The 26,953-nt window shown below is 32.7% G+C and overlaps 1 protein-coding gene across 2 annotated transcripts; it reads left to right on the top strand.

The window, feature by feature from the left end:
- Positions 1–859: 859 nt before the first annotated feature.
- Positions 860–26,953, top strand: LOC138327513 (ATP-binding cassette sub-family C member 5-like). Of its 2 annotated transcripts, none has more exons than XM_069273673.1 (27): positions 860–1,001; positions 6,447–6,594; positions 7,096–7,181; positions 9,901–10,074; positions 10,448–10,510; positions 10,669–10,753; positions 11,923–12,071; positions 13,324–13,431; positions 13,917–14,049; positions 14,451–14,515; positions 15,653–15,724; positions 16,143–16,267; positions 16,754–16,826; positions 17,438–17,641; positions 17,978–18,122; positions 18,413–18,547; positions 19,302–19,480; positions 20,512–20,727; positions 21,287–21,416; positions 21,974–22,256; positions 22,544–22,724; positions 23,659–23,745; positions 23,864–24,047; positions 24,745–24,904; positions 25,898–25,976; positions 26,112–26,225; positions 26,421–26,953. In XM_069273673.1, exons 1-27 carry the CDS (start codon positions 864–866, stop codon positions 26,682–26,684), a joined length of 3,780 nt encoding a protein of 1,259 aa, XP_069129774.1. In that variant the 5' UTR covers positions 860–863; the 3' UTR covers positions 26,685–26,953. The 2 variants fall into 2 exon arrangements, with proteins under 2 accessions (XP_069129774.1, XP_069129773.1); XM_069273672.1 differs by having other exon boundaries at positions 22,538–22,724.

Genomic DNA, 26,953 nt, shown 5'->3' with positions numbered 1-26,953 from the left:
AACCGAAATTCATACACTGTTCTCAATTGGTCAACATTATCAACATGAGGCTATTTACTGGCCTAAGTGATAAAGCACTTTAATTAATAAAAATATCATTGATCTGATTGAGTATCTGATTTCAGAAATAAAAAGGTTCCTGTCAATGATGTAGGCTTCTTTTCCTACATATCTTTGGGATGGCTCTCTCCACTTATTCTGAAGCTGTTCATGGACAGGAAGAAGGAGATCAGAGAGGAGGATGTATGGACCTGTTCTGATTTAGAGAACTTTGACATCAATACAGAGAGGTACTTAAACCCATCAATAAGGCCAAGTTGTTCAAAGGATGGTTAGGTTAATCATTGGTTCAAATTGATTTTTTTTTCTCAAACAACATTTGATAGAAGTATTCCTTTCTTTACCTACTTGTCCGTAATAGAGATAATATGATTACAGGTTTTGCAGCAAACGAGAAATAAAAATTTCGGTAATCTAGCTAATCACCTTTTGAACAACCGGACATCGCTTCTTAAAAGGTCAAGCGTTATCTACATACATGTACTATGTAATGTTTGCGTTTTCAGAGCCCTGGTAAGCCACATGAAATTAATACAAAATAAGTCAGTGCGTCGTATAACTTAAATTTACAATTAAGCAAAACAGCTTTATTTAGGAAATTAATAAGTCACAAATCATATTTGGATGTGTATGTATAAGGAACTGTACTTGTGTCATTTATATCTAAGAACGTAAATCAGGCTACATCCCGTCAGTATATGTAAAACATTAACATTAATAAATATATATAAATCCCCTCAGACAACTAATAACCGAACGTACCATGGTAAAAATTTATCTTATTTTTCGTTAGATTGGAGCCTATGTGGGAGGCAGAACTTCGGACTCATGGTAAAGAAAACAGTTCTGTCTTCAGACTGTGGCTGAAGTTTACTTGGGCTCGACTGCTACTCGCTTTTATAGGAGTGTGTTTGAATGCCGTTACATCTCTAATACTTACGGTCAGTACCTAGACATAGTAGTAAGTAATTGACTAATACTCACATAATTGATGTCTTTAATAGGAATTTTCATAATTACTTTCTGCGGTCTCTGCTTGTTTGTGTTATCGATGAAACAGATGATCGTTAAGTAGCATTCAGAACAAGATCATTTGAATTTATATACAATTATTAATAATTATTGGTGATTGTCTCAGTAATCAGGATTAAAATAAGGTTCCGCTCGCCTGAACTCAATATTGACATGTTTTGTGTGTATATTAGATGTAATTCATACTGTTTTTTCATGTCAGAGCCACGGGAAAGGTTTCTTTTATTTGTTTATTTTTGTTAATTTCTTTAAAAAGATACTGTTTTTTCAATATTTCAGGGTTTCTTGACAGAAGAGTGAATATTTCTTAATATCCAGGCTTATATGACAGAAGTGTGAATATTTCTATATTTCCAGGGTTATTTGACAGAAGTGTGAATATTTCTTTATATCCAGGGATATATGACAGAAGTGTGAATATTTCTTTATATCCAGGGTTACATGACAGAAGTGTGAATATTTCTGTATTTCCAGGGTTATTTGACAGAAGTGTGAATATTTCTATATTTCAAGGGTAATATAACAGAAATGTGAATATCTCTTTATATCCAGGGTTATATGACAGAAGTGTGAATATTTCTTTATATCCAGGGTTATATGACAGAAGTGTGAATATTTCTTTATATCCAGGGTTAGATGACAGAAGTGTGAATATTTCTTGATATCCAGGGTTATAAGACAGAAGTGTGAATATTTCTTTATATCAAGGGTTATATGACAGAAGTGTGAATATTTCTTTATATCCAGGATTATATGACAGAAGTGTGAATATTTCTTTATATCCAGGATTATATGACAGAAGTGTAAATATTACTTTATATCCAGGGTTATATGACAGAAGTGTGAATATTTCTTTATTTCCAGGGTTATATGACAGAAGTGTGAATATTTCTTTATATCCAGGGTTATATTACAGAAGTGTGAATATTTCTTTATATCCAGGGTTATATGACAGAAGTGTGAATATTTCTTTCTATCCATGGTTATATGACAGAAATGTGAATATTTCTATATTTCCAGGGTTATATGACAGAAGTGTGAATATTTCTTTATATCCAGGGTTATATGACAGAAGTGTGAATATTTCTTTATATCCGGGGTTATATGACAGAAGTGTAAATATTACTTTATATCCAGAGTTATATGACAGAAGTGTGAATATTTCTTTATATCCAGGGTTATATGACAGATGTGTGTATATTTTTGTGTATCCAGGGTTATATGACAGAAGTGAAAATATGTCTTTATATCCAGGATGGTATGACAGAAGTGTGAATATTTCTTTATATCCAGGGTTATATGATAGAAGTGTGAATATTTCTTTATATCCAGGGTTATATGACAGAAGTGTGAATATTTCTTTATATCCAGGGTTATACGACAGAAGTTTGAATATTTCTGTATTTCCAGGGTTATATGCCAGAAGTGTGAATATTTCTGTATTTCCATGGTTATTTGACGGAAGTGTGAATATTTTGTATATTTTCAGGTAAAATAACAGAAGTGTAAATATTTCTTTTTATCCAGGGTTATATCCTGAAGTGTGAATATTTCTTTATATTCAGGGTTATATGACAGAAGTGTGAATATTTCTTTATATTCATGGTTATACGACAGAACTGTGAATATTTCTGTATTTCCTGGGCTATATTACAGAAGTGTGAATATTTTTTTATATCCAGGGTTATATGACAGAAGTGTGAATATTTCTTTATTTCCAGAGTTATATGACACAAGTATGAATATTTCATTACATCCACGGTTATATGACAGAAGTGTAAATATTTCTTTATATCAAGGATTATATGACAGAATTTTGAATATTTCAATATTTCCAGTGTAATATAGCAGTAGGATGAATATTTCTTTATATCCACGGTAATACGACAGAAATGTGAATATTTCTTTATTTCCAGGGTTATTTGACAGAAGTGTGAATATTTCTTTATATCCAAGATTATATGACAGAAGTGTGAATATTTCTTTATATCCATGGTTATATGACAGAAGTGTGAATATTTCTTTATAACCATGATTATACGACAGAATTGTGAATATTTCTGTATTTCCAGGGTTATATGACAGAAGTGTGAATATTTCTTTATATCCAGGGTTATATGACAGAATTTTGAATATTTCTGTATTTCTAAGGGTTATTTGATGGAAATGTGAATATTTTGTATATTTTCTAGGAAATATAACAGAAGTGTAAATATTTCTTTATATCCAGAGTTATATGACAGAAGTGTGAATATTTCTTTATATCCAGGGTTATATGACAGAAGTGTGAATATTACTTTATATCCAGGGTTATATGACAGAAGTGTGAATATTTCTTTATTTCCAGGGTTATATGACAGAAGTGTGAATATTTCTTTATATCCAGGGTTATATGACAGAAGTGTGAATATTTCTTTCTATCCATGGTTATATGACAGAAATGTGAATATTTCTATATTTCCAGGGTTATATGACAGAAGTGTGAATATTTCTTTATATCCAGGGTTATATGACAGAAGTGTGAATATTTCTTTATATCCGGGGTTATATGACAGAAGTGTGAATATTTCTTTATATCTAGGGTTATTTGACAGAAGTGTGAATATTTCTTTATATCCAGGGTTATATGACAGATGTGTGTATATTTTTGTGTATCCAGGGTTATATGACAGAAGTGTAAATATGTCTTTATATCCAGGATGGTATGACAGAAGTGTGAATATTTCTTTATATCCAGGGTTATATGATAGAAGTGTGAATATTTCTTTATATCCAGGGTTATATGACAGAAGTGTGAATATTTCTTTATATCCAGGGTTATACGACAGAAGTTTGAATATTTCTGTATTTCCAGGGTTATATGCCAGAAGTGTGAATATTTCTTTATATCCATAGTTATATGACAGAAGTGCGAATATTTCTTTATATCAAGGGTTATACGACAGAAGTTTGAATATTTCTGTATTTCCAGGGTTATATGCCAGAAGTGTGAATATTTCTGTATTTCCATGGTTATTTGACGGAAGTGTGAATATTTTGTATATTTTCAGGTAAAATAACAGAAGTGTAAATATTTCTTTATATCCAGGGTTATATCCTGAAGTGTGAATATTTCTTTATATTCAGGGTTATATGACAGAAGTGTGAATATTTCTTTATATTCATGGTTATACGACAGAACTGTGAATATTTCTGTATTTCCTGGGCTATATGACAGAAGTGTGAATATTTCTTTTATATCCAGGGTTATACGACAGGAAGTTTGAATATTTCTGTATTTCCAGGGTTATATGCCAGAAGTGTGAATATTTCTTTATATCCATAGTTATATGACAGAAGTGCGAATATTTCTTTATATCAAGGGTTATACGACAGAAGTTTGAATATTTCTGTATTTCCAGGGTTATATGCCAGAAGTGTGAATATTTCTGTATTTCCATGGTTATTTGACGGAAGTGTGAATATTTTGTATATTTTCAGGTAAAATAACAGAAGTGTAAATATTTCTTTTTATCCAGGGTTATATCCTGAAGTGTGAATATTTCTTTATATTCAGGGTTATATGACAGAAGTGTGAATATTTCTTTATATTCATGGTTATACGACAGAACTGTGAATATTTCTGTATTTCCTGGGCTATATTACAGAAGTGTGAATATTTTTTTATATCCAGGGTTATATGACAGAAGTGTGAATATTTCTTTATTTCCAGAGTTATATGACACAAGTATGAATATTTCATTACATCCACGGTTATATGACAGAAGTGTAAATATTTCTTTATATCAAGGATTATATGACAGAATTTTGAATATTTCAATATTTCCAGTGTAATATAGCAGTAGGATGAATATTTCTTTATATCCACGGTAATACGACAGAAATGTGAATATTTCTTTATTTCCAGGGTTATTTGACAGAAGTGTGAATATTTCTTTATATCCAAGATTATATGACAGAAGTGTGAATATTTCTTTATATCCATGGTTATATGACAGAAGTGTGAATATTTCTTTATAACCATGGTTATACGACAGAATTGTGAATATTTCTGTATTTCCAGGGTTATATGACAGAAGTGTGAATATTTCTTTATATCCAGGGTTATATGACAGAATTTTGAATATTTCTGTATTTCTAAGGGTTATTTGATGGAAATGTGAATATTTTGTATATTTTCTAGGAAATATAACAGAAGTGTAAATATTTCTTTATATCCAGAGTTATATGACAGAAGTGTGAATATTTCTTTATATCCAGGGTTATATGACAGAAGTGTGAATATTTCTTTATATCCAGGGTTATATGACAGAAGTGTGAATATTTCTTTATATCCAGGGTTATATGACAGAATTTTGAATATTTCTGTATTTCTAAGGGTTATTTGATGGAAACGTGAATATTTTGTATATTTTCTAGGAAATATAACAGAAGTGTAAATATTTCTTTATATCCAGAGTTATATGACAGAAGTGTAAATATTTCTTTATATCCAGAGTTATATGACAGAAGTGTGAATATTTCTTTATATCCAGGGTTATATGACAGAAGTGTGAATATTTCTTTATATCCAGGGTTATATGACAGAAGTGTGAATATTTCTTTATATCCAGGGTTATATGACAGAATTTTGAATATTTCTGTATTTCTAAGGGTATTTGATGGAAATGTGAATATTTTGTATACTTTCTGGGAAATATAACAGAAGTGTAAATATTTCTTTATATCCAGAGTTATATGACAGAAGTGTAAATATTTCTTTATATCCAGGGTTATATGACAGAAGTGTGAATATTTCTTTATATCCAGGGTTATATGACAGAAGTGTGAATATTTCTTTCTATCCATGGTTATATGACAGAAATGTGAATATTTCTATATTTCCAGGGTTATATGACAGAAGTGTAAATATTTCTTTATATCCAGGGTTATATGACAGAAGTGTGAATATTTCTTTATATCCAGGATTATATGACAGAAGTGTAAATATTACTTTATATCCAGGATTATATGACAGAAGTGTAAATATTACTTTATATCCAGGATTATATGACAGAAGTGTGAATATTTCTTTATATCCAGGGTTATATGACAGAAGTGTGAATATTTCTTTATATCTAGGGTTATTTGACAGAAGTGTGAATATTTCTTTACATCCACGGTTATACGACAGAAATATGAATATTTCTTTATTTCCAGGGTTATTTGACAGAAGTGTGAATATTTCTGTGTTTCCAGGGTTAAATGACAGAAGGTGAATATATCTTTATATCCATGGTTATATGACAGAAGTGTGAATATTTCTATATTTCATCGGTTATATGACAGAAGTGTGAATATTTCTATATTTCCAGGGTTATATGACAGAAGTCATTACTAAGTACTTAGAAGGACTAGAGACGTCCCTTCCCTACGCCTTTGGTCTGGTCGGGGTGGTGGTGTTAGGTCAGCTGATTAGATGCTTCTCCTTCACAGCTGTACTGTTTTACGGAGCTCAATCGGGTCAGTTGTTGATCTAAATTACGTTTAACAGTTGGTTGGCTGAGTAAGCTTGATATCCTATTATCAGCTAAGAATTATTTATAGACGGATGTTTGACAGAACGAATATTGTAATATAAAGCGCTATCAGACGATATCCCAGTTGTTATTTTGATTTGCATATTACACAGTTATCTGCGCTTGCGGGTAGGTATGAGTGTGACGTCATGGGTTTGCGAGCTTAAAGTCATACTTTTTCGGAGAAAACGATGTGAATTGCGCTCACAAAATAATGAAGTATTAATCATGTCTGAATAACTGAACAAATAGTTTGATGTAATTATAATTGTTTTTTTTTATCAAATTCTAACACTATGATTTGCAATATTTGTTCACGCTTGATATCCATATAGGACATCTATGTGATTCTTAAACTCTTTTAAAGTTTATAGTGATATACTATTTTGCCCCATCCCATGTTTCCTGAAAATATTTAATATATTTAAACCATTTTTATAACTAGGATCCCGCTTCCGATCAGGTGTTATAGGAATGACGTACAAAAAACTGATGAAATTGAAAACCATAAATGGAAGAGTTGCCTCTGAGGTAAGAAGTGACAAGTTGAATTATAGGTTATGAAAGTATTTATTTGATTTTGCTGTTTGGAACACTATTTTGGTGGCTTCCAGTTTTGTTAAAGGGACAATTCAGTCTAAGAGATCATTAAAATTTGTACATATATCGGAAAAACCAGTTCTTATGGAAATGAGATCAGTCGGTTTTACTGTGATATGCCTGAAAAGCCCATGGCTGTGACATGTGTGTAGATGTTCAAACTCGCTCGCTGTTCGCCATTACACATTGTGGTCAAACTTCTTGTATGCCGAACCCTGTCCCTTGCTCGTAGAGTAATGCAACTTTTGTCTAGAACTGCTCAAATCGCTCAAACAGTAGTGTGTTTACCTTATTAGGTGAATTGTCTTGCCTAAAAATCATTTTATCGCCTTCTCAGTGGTTATGTAATTTATTTGTTTAACGTGCGTGACTTTGGCTCGGGTATGGGTACAGCGTCCATATTGTACCTGCTTAATCGTATTGATCAACGATTTGATATTTCAACGATATTAATTAAAATACTAAACAATGACGTGGAATTCGTCAATATTTTATGTTATATGTTTCATAAGAAATGTAGAACAATACATTTATGCCATATTTTGCTTCTTGGTTAGCCTGAGCGAATTGTCCCTTTAATTCAAGACATGTTGAAAGTATGGCTTAAATCTTTCTCTATAGTGCTTCAAATTTAAAACTACTCTGTCATTTTCCTAACAAAAGTATGCTTTATTACAGAAAGCTTAAGTTATTATTTGCATTTTTAAAAACAGTTCTAAAGTTTAAGGGTACTGATGATGTGTATATTTAAGAAGGATAAAAATATGTTACAGTCTAAGAAGCATATTAATGATATATTTGTGTAAATGTATTATAACGATGTCTATTTCGACACTTGTTATTTTTTAATTATAACAGTACTAATAATGTTGTTTCTATTTTGATATATTGATTATCTCTAGCTTGGACGATATGATGTCTATATATATATTGTGTATAAGCCTGAAGAAAACCCAAACCAAAAAAAGAAAAGAAAACATTTCGCTGAATTTCATTTAGTCCGGACACTCGAAGGGTTCTGATGTTGTTGTTGTTTGTATTTGTTTATAGATAATAACAATCTTTAGATCGGACGCTTTGAGGGTACTGATGTTGTTGTTGATTGTATTTGTTTATAGATAATAACAATCTTTAGATCGGACGCTTTGAGGGTACTGATGTTGTTGTTGTTTGTATTTGTTTGCAGATAATAACTATCTTTAGCTCGGACGCTCTGAGGGTACTGATGTTGCTGTTGTTTGTATTTGTTTGTAGATAATAACTATCTTTAGCTCGGACGCTCTGAGGGTACTGATGTTGCTGTTGTTTGTATTTGTTTGTAGATAATAACTATCTTTAGCTCGGACGCTCTGAGGGTACTGATGTTGCTGTTGTTTGTATTTGTTTTTAGATAATAACTATCTTTAGCTCGGACACTCTGAGGGTACTGATGTTGCTGTTGTTTGTATTAATTTGTAGATAATAACTATCTTTAGCTCGGACGCCCTGAGGGTACTGATGTTGCTGTTGTTTGTATGTTGCTGTTGTTTGTATTTGTTTTTAGATAATAACTATCTTTAGATCGGACGCTCTGAGGGTACTGATGTTGCTGTTGTTTGTATGTTGCTGTTGTTTGTATTAATTTGTAGATAATAACTATCTTTAGCTCGGACGCTCTGAGGGAACTGATGTTGTTGTTGTTTGTATTTGTTTGTAGATAATAACTATCTTTAACTCGGACGCCCTGAGGGTACTGTTGTTGTTGTTGTTGTTTGTATTTGTTTATAGATAATAACAATCTTTAGCTCGGACGCTCTGAGGGAACTGGTTTGTTGTTGTTTGTATTAATTTGTAGATAATAAATATCTTTAGCTCGGACGCTCTGAGGGAACTGATGTTGTTGTTGTTTGTATTAATTTGTAGATAATAACAATCTTTAGCTCGGACGCTCTGAGGGAACTGATGTTGTTGTTGTTTGTATTAATTTGTAGATAATAACTATCTTTAGCTCGGACGCTCTGAGGGAACTGATGTTGTTGTTGTTTGTATTAATTTGTAGATAATAACTATCTTTAGCTCGGACGCTCTGAGGGAACTGATGTTGTTGTTGTTTGTATTAATTTGTAGATAATAACTATCTTTAGCTCGGACGCTCTGAGGGAACTGATGTTGTTGTTGTTTGTATTAATTTGTAGATAATAACTATCTTTAGCTCGGACGCTCTGAGGGAACTGATGTTGCTGTTGTTTGTATTAATTTGTAGATAATAAATATCTTTAGCTCGGACGCTCTGAGGGTACTGATGTTGTTGTTGTTTGTATTTGTTTGTAGATAATAACTATCTTTAGCTCGGACGCTCTGAGGGAACTGATATTGTTGTTGTTTTTATTTGTTTCAAGATAATTACTATCTTTAGCTCGGACGCTCTGAGGGAACTGATGTTGTTGTTGTTTTTATTTGTTTCAAGATTATAACTATCTTTAGCTCGGACGCTCCGAGGGTACTGATGTTGTTGCTGTTTGTATTTGTTTGTAGATAATAACTATCTTTAGCTCGGACGCTCTGAGGGAACTGATGTTGTTGCTGTTTGTATTTGTTTGTAGATAATAACTATCTTTAGCTCGGACGCTCTGAGGGTACTGATGTTGTTGTTGTTTGTATTTGTTTCAAGATAATAACTATCTTCAGTTCGGACGCCCTGAGGGTACTGATGAACTCCCAGTTTTTTGTGTATCTTCTCGCCATGCCTGTCTATCTGATCGTCGGCACAGCATATATCTACTCCCTTGTAGACTTCTGGTGTTTAGTAACATTTGGCACATTTGTCACATTCTTCATCGTCCAGGTAAAGTTCCTATTTACTTACTTAATCTACTCTGAACTGCTTTTCCAATTCATACTATAACATACTCTGCTGCATATTACTGCCATCTACCTTAGAACGTTATGAATGTAGATCACATGTTTTTCCACGACGATGCACAGACAAATGATAGTTTTTAAGAACAATAAGATTTATAGATGAATAAGGTGTTGTTGCTTAGATAGTTGGAACAATAACGATGGTTCATACGTACTTGGGATTATATAATTTTGTCAATATGAATATTCATGCCGCATTGTTTTCGCCTTCTCCAAACTACCAATAAAACAACGACAAATGCTTATTTCAAATCATCATGAATGATATAACTCTATCATCACAATCTGTCTTCTAGGTTGTCTTGATTGAAATTATTTCGTTTCTACGAAGGAAAACTTTACTATGGACGGACATTCGGGTATGTATCTAAAATCTCATTTGACTGATGTTTATACACTTGATGCTTCTTCTATAGTACACTGTTATTTTATAGTATCTTTCAAAGTTTCAACGTTACAACGCATAACCCTGAATTTATCAATAACATGATAAACGATATTTTAAATTTGTCTACAGATTCGGAAGATGAATGAGCTATTAAGCAGCATGAAGCTGATAAAGATGTACGCCTGGGAGGAGTCATTCAAACATTCTGTATTAGGTAAACGTAAAACAAACTATGTATAAGGTAAATGTAAAATATTCTGTATTAGGTAAATGTAACAAATATTTTGTATTAGGTAAACGTAAAACAAACTATGTATAAGGTAAATGTAAAATATTCTGTATTAGGTAAATGTAACAAATATTTTGTATTAGGTAAACGTAAAACAAACTCTGTATTAGGTAAATGTAAAAATATTCTGTATTGGGTAAATGTGAAAAAAAATCCTGTATTATGTAAACGTATAACAAACTCTGTATTAGGTAAATGTAAAAATATTCTGTATTAGGTAAATGTAACAAATATTCTGTATTAGGTAAATGTAAAAACATTCTGTATTAGGTACTGTAAATGTAAAAATATTCTGTATCAGGTAAATGTAGAGACACTCTGTATAAGTTAATCTAAATATTCTGTATCAAAATTAATATAAAAACATTCTGTATAAGTTAAACGCAAAAACATTCAGTATTAGGTAAATGTAAAAACATTCTGTATTAGGTAAATGTAAAAACACTCTGCATTAGGTAAATGTAAAAACAATATGTATTATGAAAATGTAAAAAAAAACATTCTATATTAGGTTAATGTAATAACATTCTTTATAAGGTAAAAGTAAAAATGTTAGTATTAGGTTAATGTTAAAATATTCTGTATTAGGTAAATATGAAAAAAATCTGTATTAGGTAAATGTAAAAATATTCTGTATTTGTTAAATGTTAAAACATTCTGTATAAGTTAAACGTAAAAAAACATTATGTATAAAATAATGTAACCAAACCATAGTTAGCGTACTTATTTATCGAAAAATAAATTAGCGCAACACTGATTCAAACAAGTAAGATTGGCACAATGATTATATCGCCTATTGCAACATATATGAATCCAATTAATATACAACATAGCTTAGTGCTTATGGTTGGTTGGCACAAAAAACTGATCAAATTAGAATCATAAATGAAATTATATTAAGAAAGTACTGGTCTATTTTTTATTTTAACTTTTTTTAAACTATGTATTAATAATCATTTTTAGAAATATCGCAATATTGTGGTATATAAACAACCTAAATTGGTTGTTATCTGTGATGAACCTTATTATTATTGATCAAAACTTCGGACATGTTTTATATAAGGTGATTATTACATGATGTTTATTATGATTAGGTATAAGGGACACAGAAACTAAACCATTGCTTCTATCGACAATACTGAATTTGATTTGCAATGCTGTGATCCCGATGTCCCCGTCTCTGGCTATTGTAGCTACGATAGCATTATACGTTACCGCGGGAAATCATCTGACAGCCTCCACTGTAAGTTTAACACAATTACTAACTTACATCTTTGGATTTTGGTTTTGATCCTTCTCGATACAAGTATCGACAAAAATAAGAAGTAAGATTTAAATTATATTGAATTTACAGCGAATTTGATTCGCAATTCAATAATATTTTTCATCCTTTACACCACTTCGTCGAAACTTTTTTGAAAACTGATATTGTCTCCTCATGATTCGGACCTTTAACAATGTTCATTCTATTGCCCTGATATAAATGAACTATGCTAATCATGACTTCTATTATTTGAAATACTGATAAAGGGAGACAAACATTAGAACCAATGCAAACAAAAACCTTAAATGGTCCGTACATTCTTATATACTCATGTAGTTTAAATACTTTTCGAAGTGTACTTCTTACAGTTTATGTTCTATTTATCAAAATATCGGCAGTTACCTCCGAAACGTATCATGACGAATTGCTCATTATTTGAAGGGTATTTTTTAGCTTTTTAGTTTTTTTAATAAAGTGAATCAGTTCATCCTATCATACAATATTGGAACTAGAGAAAACGCATGCGCAATATAAGCATTTACTTGACACATTATTTGTTAAAAATAGTTCCCGTTCTAAAATCATATTTGCATATGATATCGTATTACATTTTCTTTTATGTTTAAAACCTATGGTCGTATTTTTTCGTTTCATAGGGAAAATGCAAACATGTTTATGGATAAAGGGATACATTAACTGCTGTTTCTTTGTTATTATTTATTTTATTCATTTTTAATTTGTTTGTTTGTTTGCTTTTAGTTTGTTTTATTTTACAGGAATAAAACATACTTCAACATATGCACGTATAATTGTATTTTCAAATAATTAGGATTAGAAATGTACCCCTACTTGCGAACATGTGTTTTTGTTTACCCACTTATTTACTGAATCAGTTGATGTAGTAAGTAAGCATAATAAGAGAAGTTGATTTATTCATATGTAAATAGAACATATGATGATATAATATAGGTTATAAATCGTATGTTTGTTTATTCCGTCTTTGCATATTATAGAGTTACCTCCCTTGAGAGTAGGAATCCGTTGTAACGTCATTATTTTGTGAATGAAATTCACATCATTTTTCTGAAAAATATGAGGTGACGTCATAATCAATACCTACAAACAACGGTAAATAACCCTATTATGAAAATACAAAAATTCTCTGAGGCAAATATTGTCCACAATACCGACAAATTGCGTCAATTGTTAGGATGCTCTATTTATTTTTCAGGCGTTTGGAATTGTTTCCACAATTCACTTCATGAAGATCATCGTGTCGTTTGTTCCTTTTGCCTCGCGGATATTTGGGGAAACTAGGATAAGTTTTGAAAGAATAAAGGTATGTATGTATTTTTTTAAAATATGGACATTATTGACGAACCTAGGTTTTCAGAGCAAGATTGAGAGCGACTGGTTGTATAAACCGCAGGTCGATATCATATTACTTCAGAATGTCCTGTTAACATAACACTATTGTTACCATTAAAGCATTGACGTATGATGACCATGGAACCGCTTATAAATGGAAATAAAACATAGGCATACATAAATATGAAATATCATAAAGTGTCATGTAGATTCACAATATATGTTTTATGAATACATTATCAGAATCGATGAACATGTCGTTTACATTTTCATTTCATCATCGCTTTAATTCTCGAATATCTTATGCACATTTATGTAGTATTTGCGATGCTTACAAAGTTCTTTGCAAAGCTTTTGAAATGAAAAGAAAAAAAATAGATAAAAATGAAATTACGTGTTTTATAATAAACAATATTTGCATAAAAAGGTTAAAATTGAACTGTTTACTTGCTTCAGGACTTTATGCTAGAAGAGGAGTTCGAGCCACCAGGGTGTGACGTCGAGGATAAAGAAAACGCGATCGAATTGAGGAACGCTGTGTTTATGTGGGATGGGGAAGGCCACAATAATCAATCTGAAAAGTCTAAAGGTTAATATATAAAAAAGAGACATAATTTCAAAAATTCATGAGACAAAATAATGATTCATTTACGTTTGGATACGATCCAATACATTACCTATATCATACTGTATAAAGGTTAAGTATTGTCGCTGTATTTTTGTTTTTTACTGAAATAGGCAAATATTACCACCAGCAAAATATTTAGAACCTCAGTGATGTACTTTCGAAGAATAGAATTATATGAATCAGTGAACCATGTAATTTAAGCTCTGTGAATATGTCCGGTATAGAAACCCTAATATAATGTCCCCGTGAATATAAAGCGGTCTACAATAGTTCTTTATTAAGATTTTTATTTTTGCTAATCTGTGATATGTGAGTATAATTTTTTTGAGGTTTAACCACTTATCAATGTTATTTTTGTTCAGACTCAAACCGTCACCTTTCGATGGCTTCTCTCGCCTTACAGAGTGTTAACCTGACAATCAGAAGGGTAAGGGAAACCAAATGTTCATTTTCATAATACAATGGATGCTGATTGTGGAGCTAATTAATTACAGTTTAGAACTATTCATACTTGTTAATAGGATATGTTTCATGATATTTTATGAACCAAATCTATTAAATGAGATTTTATGTTTCAATGTTCTTTGAACCAACGAATGATTGATTGTCATACACGCACCATGTTTTAGGTATCCCCAACATGAATGTTACAAACCAAAAGCATGTCTAATAGGATAGTCAGTACTTGTATTAACATATTTGGCCTTGATATAAAGATGTGATAACAGATTATACTTTATTCAATGTCATGCATGATAAATCCAGGCAGAGTCACCAGCTGGCAATCGACAGGTTATGACCGGCACCGATATTTTAAATAATTTTTTAATGATTAATATCATCTGTGTAACTCATTTCTATTCGTTAGAAATTTGAGGCTATTTTTTCCATAGACTGAATTGTTCGTCGAGCATGAAAAGTTTTTCGACGGGAATTTTAAAAGCGGCACAGTAATTGGCCAAACATAACTGTTCGCTAAGATAAATTATACCAAACTCAATTTGTTTTAATGTGAAAGTAAATAAAGCACGTACCTAAATGTCTAACTAGTACTTTATTGAGTTATCTAAACTTAAGTATAAACATTATTATCAATATCATTTGGGTTAAAGAAGTCATAGACAAAAGTGACACCAAAAGATATTGATAAAAATGCTTAACTATTACACAATATGATTGTGATAGGTCTTGCTCCGGACATGTTTTCTGTGTTATGAATTTGTATTTTTATGTAGTTAAAGTTACTAAATATATTGTACACATAATCATTTTGTATTTCAATAATTGATGGAACAGGACTTTGCATATTATAGAGTTAACTTCCCTTTCGGACGTTTATTGATGTGATGTCACGTGTTTGCGATAATAGCGTCATACTTTTCAGAGAAAACGACCAATCTCTCCCAGGGTTCATTGCGGTCTCCACATGAAATTTGGGGACAGCAATGTCCCAGGGAGGGATGGGAAACAACACGAGTTTCGCTCACATAATGATGACGTCACAAAGAATAACTTTAGTTTGAAAGACGGAATATCCTGTGTGTAATGCGTTTCATTCGTGTAGGGTAAACATATAGGGATATGTGGATCAGTCGGTTGTGGGAAATCCTCCCTGTTACAAGCGTTCATAGGAAGGGTAAGCTTTGATTTTATCCTACTAGGATTAGGGTAAACAGTCGTTATGTTGTTTAAAATAATTTGATTTACATGTAGGCGATTAGCTTTAAGTACATTTTCGTTACAGTTTACGTATATTTTACATTTTATTGTCCTTTCATATCATTAAGATTATTGTATGGATTAGCCAGTGTATTAGCATTATCTGGGAAGCACTTAAGCAATTAATTTTTGGTAGTTGTGAATAATAATACAAAATATAATATACATGATTGATTTTCCATGTATAGCATGTCTTTTTTGAAAATGTAAATGAAAGGAAAGTAGCGTTTCGCATGTAAGATGTAAATATTACTGAATATTGTATATAAATTCATCATACCAAATTGTAGTTTCATGTGATAAACAAAGTATAAAACGTAGATTTACATTCCAAGATGCCACAAATCACCGGCCATATTGCTGTTGATGGCACAGTGGCGTATGCAGCTCAACAGGCCTGGATATTCAACGGGACACTGAGAGATAACGTCTTGTTTGGTCGGCCATACAAGAAAGAATTGTACGTCACTACATCAGTGCATGTGTGTCTCGCCATGTCATGGCTCTCTTTGTGATAAAGATCAGCAATTAGTTGTGCACTATTCTCTTTATTGTCAGAAATGCGTTGCTTACTTTCACATCACATATATAAGTAAGTGTACATGTTATAATACTAAAGTTTGCTTTACTATGGAAGTTATTCTTATTTTGTTGAAGTATTTTTTTTATTTTGTAATTTAAAAATATATTACAAGTTCTCCTAGTACATTCTGCCTTACCAAGGTCCCATAGCAATAATTTGCTTTACTAAACTATTTCTATTCTTTAGATGTTTTTTCCTTCAAGACTTTAAATGAAATCGTGAAATACAAACTTTCACAAGAGACTATGTTTTACAGTATGAACAAAAACATTTAACAGCTGTTGATAATGAAATACACCATATTGGATGTATTTGGTTATATCTATATTACAGGTACACTAAAGTCATTTATCTATATTACAGGTACACTAAAGTCGTCCATGCCTGTGGTTTGGACCCAGATATCCGTTTACTGGCCAACGGGGATCTCACGGAGGTAACGTGTTAGAACAAACATTGTACATACTGTCCACTTAATCATACATAGTGTCTCCGGAAGTACGTGCATTTTCAATTGTCTATATTTAGGATTTGCTTTCGGTCATAATTCTACAATTCACTAGGTTTTAAACCTTGGTTACATTTACGTTTATATTTATATAACAAGGGTACCATGTTTGCATATTACAGATTTATCTACCCTAGCAGGTAGGTACATGTACTGATTGTTAAATCATGTTGCTATGAAAATAACGTCAAATGTTTCACATAAAAGAAACGTAGTTTTGCTCACAAAAGTAATGAAGTTAGGATCTAAACCTATCCGTAGGGAAATACATCATGATATGCGACATTTTGTCATAAAACCGTTTGATCAGGATTTAGCATAAATGAAATTAAAATTAAAATAAATTCCTCCATGAAACAGAAAATGCTCACTCTTCCGAAGCACCTTGCTTAATTTACTATGCATTTTTTAGGATATCGATATTGTTTTGCGTCGTTTAGTTTTGCAAAAGTACTGAAATCCTTGCAACTAATTATGACAAATTTTATAATTAACATGTAAGTATAATTAAGGTTGAATTGTGGATTTATTCCATATAGATCGGCGATAAGGGTATAAACCTTAGTGGTGGTCAGAAACAGCGTGTGAGTTTGGCGCGTGCTGTCTACAGTGAAAGCGAAATTTATCTTCTTGACGACCCACTGTCTGCTGTCGACGTCCACGTTGGTCAGCATTTGTTCCACAAGTGTATTGATAAAGTGTTAAAGGATAAAACTGTCGTCTTGGTAACCCATCAACTCCAGGTAACTCAAATATTAAATATAAACCAATAATTTTAGTGAACAATTTACATGAATAAGTTATCAGCACCATGGTAATACAGATATTAAGATTTGTTCTCGCCGATAATAGATGAAATTAAAATGCTATAACCTGAGTTGGTAAAGCATCGTGGTCAGAGGAAAAGCGAAAAAAAATTTCCGTCAATCCGTTATGACATTCTATATGTTCATGGCAGATATGGAATACTAAAGAGAATATATAAATAGTGTATGTATCAATATAGTAATAATATTATAATGTTATGATATGACCACCATGATTTACTGTTTGTTTTGTCTTGAACTTCAATCTTGCAGTACCTAAAACACTGTGACGAAATTTACGTGATGGATGATGGTAAAATAACGGAGCATGGTACACACGAAGAACTATTGGTACTGCATGGACAATACACTAAAGTTATGGAGCAGTATAATTCCAAAATGGACATCAATACAGCAGGTATTCCCTCGTTAATAAATCCTACTGTACAGTACTAGGCAAACGCATGTCATGTTGCTATGTAGAAGATCGACGGAATTGTTGACGGCCTACCATTTTGATGGGTTTGTTTGAGAATGTCAAAATGATTCAAAGTCATTCTGAATCCACTTCGATATCATATAGAATGTATGTATTATTCCTTGATTCACAAAAGACACTTTTGTTCCTTGTATATTATAAAATCCGTGTTTACCTATATAATACAATAAATGTTATCATTTGGGATTCTAAAATTTCTTCCATTACAGACGATAACAGCTTGGAGGATGATGACAGCGACGATGACAGCGGCGATGAATCAATAGCAATAAATGAAATGACAAAGCAGAATAATGTTAAGAATTCTATATATACCGCGCCGACCAACGCCAATCACGAAAAGGGTATGTAATGTTAGAAGGCCCAAACAAGAAACAAATATAAAGGCCCACTACGTTTCCGGAAAATAAAGTAAAGTATAACATCGAAATCTTCCCCAACACCAAACCAATTCAAAATTACATGTGTAAATCGCTGTGTTGTTCGCGGAGAAAGTTAACTACTGCACACTGATTAGGACGACGGCGGCTGACATGAGACGGCCCCGGATGGAAAATTAACATTTAGAGAGTAATAAAGCCATGTCCTCTGCTAATTTTGTTGGTAAATACTTTTGTGCTATTATCGCTTATTTTAAGTTTATGATCTGCGTCTCTCGTCATTGGTTTAACGACGTTTTTTTTTCAGAAATTCACCTAGCATAATTAAAACACACACAAGGTTATTGATGTCCTTTCATATCAACACATCATGAAATATCCTATCACAATTACTATTCTGGAAACGTTGTTATACCCTCCCCCCTACTTTAATGGGAGTATACTGGAATCGGGTTGTCCGTCTGTCCGTCTGTCCGTCTGTCTAGACGCAACTTTTTCCGGCGAACTTCTACCAAGATATTTAAAAGATTTTAATAAATTTTGGTACACAGAACCCTGACTTAAAGGGGAGTTGAGTAAACTATATAGAGTTCTGCAATGTCCCCTATTGTGGGAGGTATTAATAATTAAAAGGCCTAATTAGCCAGAGCGTTAGTTTTAGTTTCTATTGTTACATTTGACTGAAATTGGATAACAAAAATCGTACTTTCCATTCCAGGCATTTTGACTGATAGAGAAACTTCTGTTATTGGGGACATTACCATGGAGACGTACAAGAGCTACATCAACGCTGCTGGAGGCATGATAGTGACGTTGTTGGTACTCCTGGTGTACACGTGTACTATATCGTCTGTCTCCTTCAGTGAGTGGTGGCTAGGTATCTGGATTAAAGAGACGGTAGGTATAGTATTGGAACTGTGAAATGGAAATGCAATCTGTTTTTTTCTGGCAGTGATATATTTATTATTAATGATATAATTATGGGGCTTTAAGTTGAAGACAGACATTAAAGTTCCTTTAATGTTTTTTTTTTCACTTTCACTTCTCCCTGCATGCCTCGATGAAAACTAGGAAACTCCTATCACTTCATTTCCCATTTAAGTTGCATGGTCACGCACTGACCTCTGACCGGATTGAGAATACATTTTGACTTTTTTACGTTGTGACCTAGTTTTACATCGCTTCAGTTTTGAATGAACTTCCTATGGTGAGGCCACAGAGAGAAATGCTTGATAATGTGTTATTAGAAAGTATCAGTACTATATATTGATAATTTAGAAGAAAAGCTGAATACATGTACTTTGATGAAATGCTGACTTAGGCTCAAGCCCCCTAAAAATGCTGACTACCCAACGCAGTGAGGTTTACCACTCATCTAAGCAGACGAACGCGAATCATTACGATAATGAATAGTTCAATACACAATAGAAAGGATAGATTCCATAAAACCACGCCCAAACTGTAAACATTCTGAGTTTATTGACATTAGGCCTACACGTCTATTATCAACAAAACGATTCCGCGAGTGTCAAAACCCACAACAATGGAGGGAACAGCAAACATTTCAAATTGATGTTTTTCTCCCAAAACTACAATTGACAATGAAGTTAACGCATTTCAGGGATAACGCAGAAGTCTTCCAGCGACTAAATTTTAAATTAAAAACAGTTCATTGAGCTTCGAAATCATCGCCCATGTTATTGAACTGTATCGTAACCATGGACACAGTGGTTGGGTTTCACACCAGGTTTAGTTAGTAGCGAGGAAGGGGCAAAGTTTTTTAATTTTAATGTTATTGCTACTGCGATTGTTATCGTTGTTGTTGTTGACGATGATGATAATGATGACGATGATGATTGTGGTGGTGGTGATGATGATGATAACGACAATATGATGTTTTATTAATAGCCTCTGTATTCCATTTACAGACAGAGACAGTTAAATCAAAACTGTCATCCCAGAATAATATAAATGACTCAATGGAGAATAATGGAACGTCACACAATGTAACAACAAACACAACATTATTCTCCTGGGCAATGAAAGAGCTACAAGAAGAAAAGGAATGGTATTTGAGTGTTTATTCTTATACCACACTAGTAACAGTATTATTCACTTTCTTTAAAGGAATAACAGTTGGATGGGTGAGTAAATGTTGATTAGATGTGTTTAAAGTAAGTTAGTGCCGACCAATTTAATCGAAGTAAAATCTTTTATTAATCTATGTATTGTTTTATGTATTGTTTAAACCCTTATTGTCTCATAAAGTGATAAGTAATTATGGTGTTATATTTAAAATATCTTGTACATCCCTAATGTAGTTACCATAGTTACTTTTCGAAATATGCATAAGTTAAAAAAATTTCAAGATATTGTAATCTTTGACCTACTTTTGATTTTTGACAAGAAACAATAGAGCGGAATCTTCATTAAACTCAATAATTACTGTGAATATGCCGATACTTACGATGTATCTTTAGATAAATATATTAAGCACTGAAAGTTTTTAGGGAACAAATAGGCAAACAATGATCCCATTTTTTATTTTGATATGCATTATTCAGATGGCTACCTTGGCAACTACATCTTCACAGATACATAGCTATCATATACATTATATCAGTGAATATGAGTATGGTCCATTACTACATAGTTGATAATAGTAATTGGTAATATTAAAAGTCCTAAGACATTTTCTTCCAGGTGATGGTAAGGGCTGCTGTCAAGCTACACAACATAGCTGTAGCCAGAGTAATCCACGCACCCATGCGCTACTTTGACGCTAATCCAACCGGCAGACTTCTCAATCGGTTCTCCCGGGACGTAGAGGACGGTAAGTATATGAATTAAAACCATACCGACAATGATATTTTTATTTCTTATATAGAGACATTCATTCTAGATAGTCAAAAGGTCACGATTACAAAATGGATTATGGTGAGTGCAACATCTAACGGTTGTGTATATATAATTTGACAAACAAAAAACATTTTCCCGATTAAAACATATCGCTATATACATATTGAGCAGAATTTGGAAGAACATGTTCCCAAATACACATGCAGAGAAACTTTGTTATATTGACGTCAACAGAAATAATAAAACAATAATCTAGGCATGACACATATCCAAATTAATTGATTAATAAATTAAGTAGAGAATGTTTAAAGGCTTAACTTGTTGTTCGGTCCTATTGACGGTGCCATATTTTATTAAATGTTGATATGGAAAATATTATCTGATAATTGTCTATGATCCGGAGTACATATGTCTTCCTAGTTATAAATTAAATGAGTATTTTCTATGATCCAGCCGACTGGTTATTTCCGATGTTCCGCTCGTCATGTTTCATCCTAATTATTAATTAAAGGACTGTTTTCTATGTTGCAGTCGATATATTTCTCCCTAATCTGATGGACAATCTGCTCCAAATTCTAATCACAATAGTGGCAGCCCTCGTCACCACAGCTTATAACTTTCCGTTGTTTCTCATCGCTATTGTTCCCATCGGATTTTATTTCTACGTAGTAAAGGTGATGGCATCGTCGTCTATCCGAAATTTTAAGCGACTTGAAAACGTATTGAGATCTCCACTTATCAATCATTTGACGATAACATGCAATGGACTGAGTACCATTGTTGCTTACCACCAAGAGAAAAAATTCATCCGTGGGTAAGTTATATACCAAAATGTGCATTTAAATTGTATCCTCCGTACCGGAAGACGAAAAATCGCCCATCTTTTTCAAACTTTGATCAAACCAACGTTACCTATGTAACCAGAGCACTCCAGTTATAGATACACGTGTAACGAATAGGGTATGGAAATATTAGTAGGGCATTTGTGCACGATTTGAAACTTATTCCATTTTTTTTAATGAAAGAATCAGTTATTCAAATACATTGTGTATCGTAATTATCATCTTATCAATACTGGTCACTGTTTTATCGAAGTTGTAGTGAGCACTCGGACGCGACATCCATGGCTCTGCTGTTGTTTGAAGGCAGTATGAGGTGGATGAGTCTGAGAATGGACCTCGGTGGTGCTGCTGTAGCCATTGTTACCACTATTACCGTATTGTTCACCAAGGGCACCATATCACCCGCCTTGGCAGCACTCTCTCTTAGTATGTCTATCAAGGTAAGCAACATCAACATCACTTAGATAGGTAGGTTACATTTCTAAACGATTGGTAGCCATGCTATGTAGTATGTCTCTCAAGGAAGGCAACAACTCTTAGATAGGTAGGTTACACTTCTATACGATTGGCAGCCCTGTTATTTAGTATGCCCCTCAAGGTAGGCAACATCACATAGAAAATAAAGACAACAATTTCAAAAGATTGTCAAATCAGTCTCTCTTATGTACGTCAAGGTAACAAAACAGCATTTATATAGTTAGAAATATTAGAGATTGACCAGCCATGTTTCTCTTACTACATGACCAGTATGTCTGTCAAGGCAAGTAAACAGCAAAACTAACGATTCTGACAGTTCGTCAAAGTAGCCAACAACACTAAAAGAGCATTCTAAAGATTGGCACTTCTGTCCGTTAATATGTCCACTAAGGGATCCAATCGAATTTATGAACCATAGCTAACGATGTGTTTTTCTATAACTTTGATAGCAATAATTTACCGATCTTTACATTTCTTGAATCTAAACGTTAGTATTATCCTTAGTTATGATTTTCTAAATAATTCGCATGTGTTAAGAATTCGCGAATTTCAAAAAAACAAAACAAAAAAAACGCGAATATAGCAAAACGCATCCGCCCGCGATTTAAAACGCTATATTGTAGTTAGATCAAACAACATAGGTTTATACGCACATCATCACATGGACTGTGCCGTTCCATTGCTTCGCGTCGTGTTATTCCAACAGATGTTCAATTGGGTAATATGAGTTACAAATATTTCTAGTTTACGAATGAAGATAAAAGGTTTGCCAATCTTGGTAATTGTGAGAAAACTAGCACCGTGTAAATATTAAGCTGTGTCAATGATGATGAAGATCGTTAAAAGGATGAAATAATGATGTTGATGATGGTTTTTTTTTTTTCTTCTTATTTCTAGGTATCCTCTGTCATCCAATACTTCGCCCGTAATATCAATGAGACGGAAGCTAGATTTACATCTGTGGAACGAATACATGAGTATGAGGTAGGTATAGTTAATGTGACCAAGTGGTTTCTATAAATTTATGACATTCCATTGATAAAACAAAAGTTATATCTATTTTCATTTTTGGACTTTTTTTTATTATCACATTCTATTTTAGAGCCTCGTTATAGAGAAGGAGACCGGAAGTATGGAGGTGGACAGGAGGTGGCCTAATGATGGCAGGATCACTTTTTCTGATGTATTGATGAAATACCGTAGTGATATGGATCCAGTGCTTCATAACATCAGTGTTGACATCCTTCCCAGACAGAAGGTCGGGATTGTGGGTCGAACGGGAGCAGGTGACAAATTTGTTTGTCGATATGGGTTAAAACATAGCCAGTAGAAGACAAATATTACTTTCATACTTTTATTTGAAGGATGTCTTTTAACGAGTTTACTTGATTCCATAGCCTCTTGTCATCTATTAGTATAAATTTCTCCTTTTTCATTATAGTTACCTGATATCAGAGCAGACATATGTAAAAAAAACTATACTCGAATGTAGGAAAAGTTTCATTTTTGGTCAAACATTTTCCTTTTTCATTATACTTACCAGATATCTGAGTATAGATATGTGAATAACTTAACTCGAATGTAGGGAAATTTTGATTTTTGTAAAACAAACATGAAACATAGAGATGGGTTTTCCAAAACTGTTTAAAGAAAGATATGTTAAAATAAAAAAAAAACCGAAAAATTGTACCATCCAAAAGACTATCTACAGTATGGATTTGCTTGACCACTGAAATGTCTTGCTAAGGTCGAACATCAATATGAAAACATCATACACGTATACAATAAGAAGCAAAGTTACTTCCTTCGAACAATGTTTCTTTTTCTTTATTGTGTCTTTTTTATGATTGAATTTGCATAAACTGTGTTATAGTTGAACAGGTATTCTTTCAAATTGATTTATGAATCCTAGACAGCAAAATTATGTATCAAAGTCAAAACCCGATCTACGTAGTAATCTAATGTTTGGTGGTGTATCTATAGGAAAATCTTCACTGGCTGCTGCTCTGTTCCGACTGACGGATCTATCGGGAGGTCACGTGGTTATTGATGACGTCGACATTGAATCTATATCACGGAAACTTTTGCGTTCAAACTTATCATCAATTCCACAAGATCCTGTTCTTTTTGCTGGTACCCTCAGGTAAATTTGTTAAAAATTAAAATACTTAAAGGTGGTACACCACTGACGAATGGTTTCTGTTCTTTATCAAAACCAGGTTTTTTACTTGTTACAAAAGTTGCTTACTTTACACCATACCACCATTGAAAAGTTTGAGCTTCTAATTTTACTTAAAGATGAAATTAGGAAAAAAATATATTTAGTTGCGTCCCAAAAATAATCCAGGACACAAGATCCTATATGGAATGAAGTGCTGATTGTGCATGCACCAAAAGCAAAATGAATTATTCTATGTTATTTTTGTGATAATTAGATATATATATACGAACATACTCTGTTGTCGGTGGAGCATACATAAACTAATTCATCTCATGCAATTTTCGCGAATTCATTATTTTCAACATACTTAAACAAACCGAGGGCTTAGACTGATTCATATAAACGATTGGCACAAATATCAACGAAGCTTTTAAATTTGCGTTCGAGTGCTTATGTGAAAAATTGCATCTCTCGAATTTTAAGCGGTTTGCAGTACCAAGAAAACAAATGATGCCATCTTATAATGTGTAGTATATTAATAATGTACAAATTGATATGAACTCAATAGTTTATACATATGAGTATGAGGTTAACAAGATAAAGATGTTTATGTGGAAAGTTGATAATAAGTGTCCAAGCTTTAAGAAAAAACCTGAGGAATAAAGTTGATATCTTCTTACTCTTTTAACACTTTTTATCCAGTCTTTATTTTTCATCGAACACTTATGATGTTATATGTAAATATTCGTTAATATATGTTCTGGTAACGTTATTTTGTCATGGGGATATTACCGTACAAAATCTACTATTAACCAGTTGTCGAAAGGACAATCTAGCGCAATTACAGTAATTGTTTTTAAATCCATTTATCACGACTTTATCTAAGCGCAAACCTTTTCTGTGCGAACAGTTTTAAAACAAATGTACCGCTATTATATGTATATTTTAACTAATCTTATATTTGCATCCTTACAGATACAATTTAGATCCATTTGACACGTTTACTGACGCAAAGATATGGGATGCACTGGATCAAGTTCATATGAAAGAAAAGGTTTGTTTTAAAATCGTCTTACTGAAGCCATGATATAAGATTAAAGATGATCTTGCATTAAAATGTTTCTAGACGTTTTGGAATTAAGCTAGATCGAAACAAGTAGTTTTCATCATTATTATTTCCCTCATTTAGATTCTACTTCTTGATCTGAACCTGGAGTTACATATCGAGGAGAATGGAGAGAACTTTTCTGTTGGTGAAAGACAACTTATATGTTTAGCACGCGCGATTCTCCGACAAAACAAGGTAGTAAAACACTGTACAAAGAAAAACATTAATACAATAATAACAATGAATAAATATATATCCATCACGGGGGAAAAAGTAAATAATAATATATAAATACATATATTTTTCTGTAACATTATCTTTGTGTTAAGTTTTGATATATTAATGAGAAACCTACCAGTAATCTAGTGCAATGGAAAATATAAACTTCAGATCCTTGTACTTGACGAAGCCACAGCGTCCATAGACACATCCACAGACGCTATGATCCAGGAGACGATCCGAGAGAGCTTCTCCGACTGTACCGTCCTGACGATCGCCCATAGACTCAACACCGTACTACATTGTGACGTTATACTCGTCATGGAAGCCGGTAGATTAATAGAAATGGGAAATCCACAGGCTTTGATGCAAAATCCATCTTCCCATTTTAGCAATATGATTCGCGCTCAAACTGTGCTGTCACTGGACTCTTAATAAATAAAATTGTTGATACAGTATATTGTGTTGCTTTTGAACATCACTTCGTTAAGGCTCTGCTCTGTTGAAGTTTCAGTCTCGTTGAAGTCTCGTTTATCAAGGAGTATGTGTGATTTTCAATTGTCTTAATTTGTAGCCATATAGAAATTATGTCAAATAATAGACTCCAAAAGATACCCCATAGCTGACAAATGGCAGTTTTTCTCTATCAGAAACAGGAACAGACGAATTAGTATTTTTTCAGTTACAAAAGTTTTTTACTTTAC

This window comes from Argopecten irradians, chromosome 7 (assembly GCF_041381155.1).
Source record: "Argopecten irradians isolate NY chromosome 7, Ai_NY, whole genome shotgun sequence".
Taxonomy (NCBI): domain Eukaryota; kingdom Metazoa; phylum Mollusca; class Bivalvia; order Pectinida; family Pectinidae; genus Argopecten; species Argopecten irradians.
The sequence above is the reverse complement of the archived record's forward strand: the minus strand, read 5'-3'. Positions and strand labels throughout refer to the sequence as shown.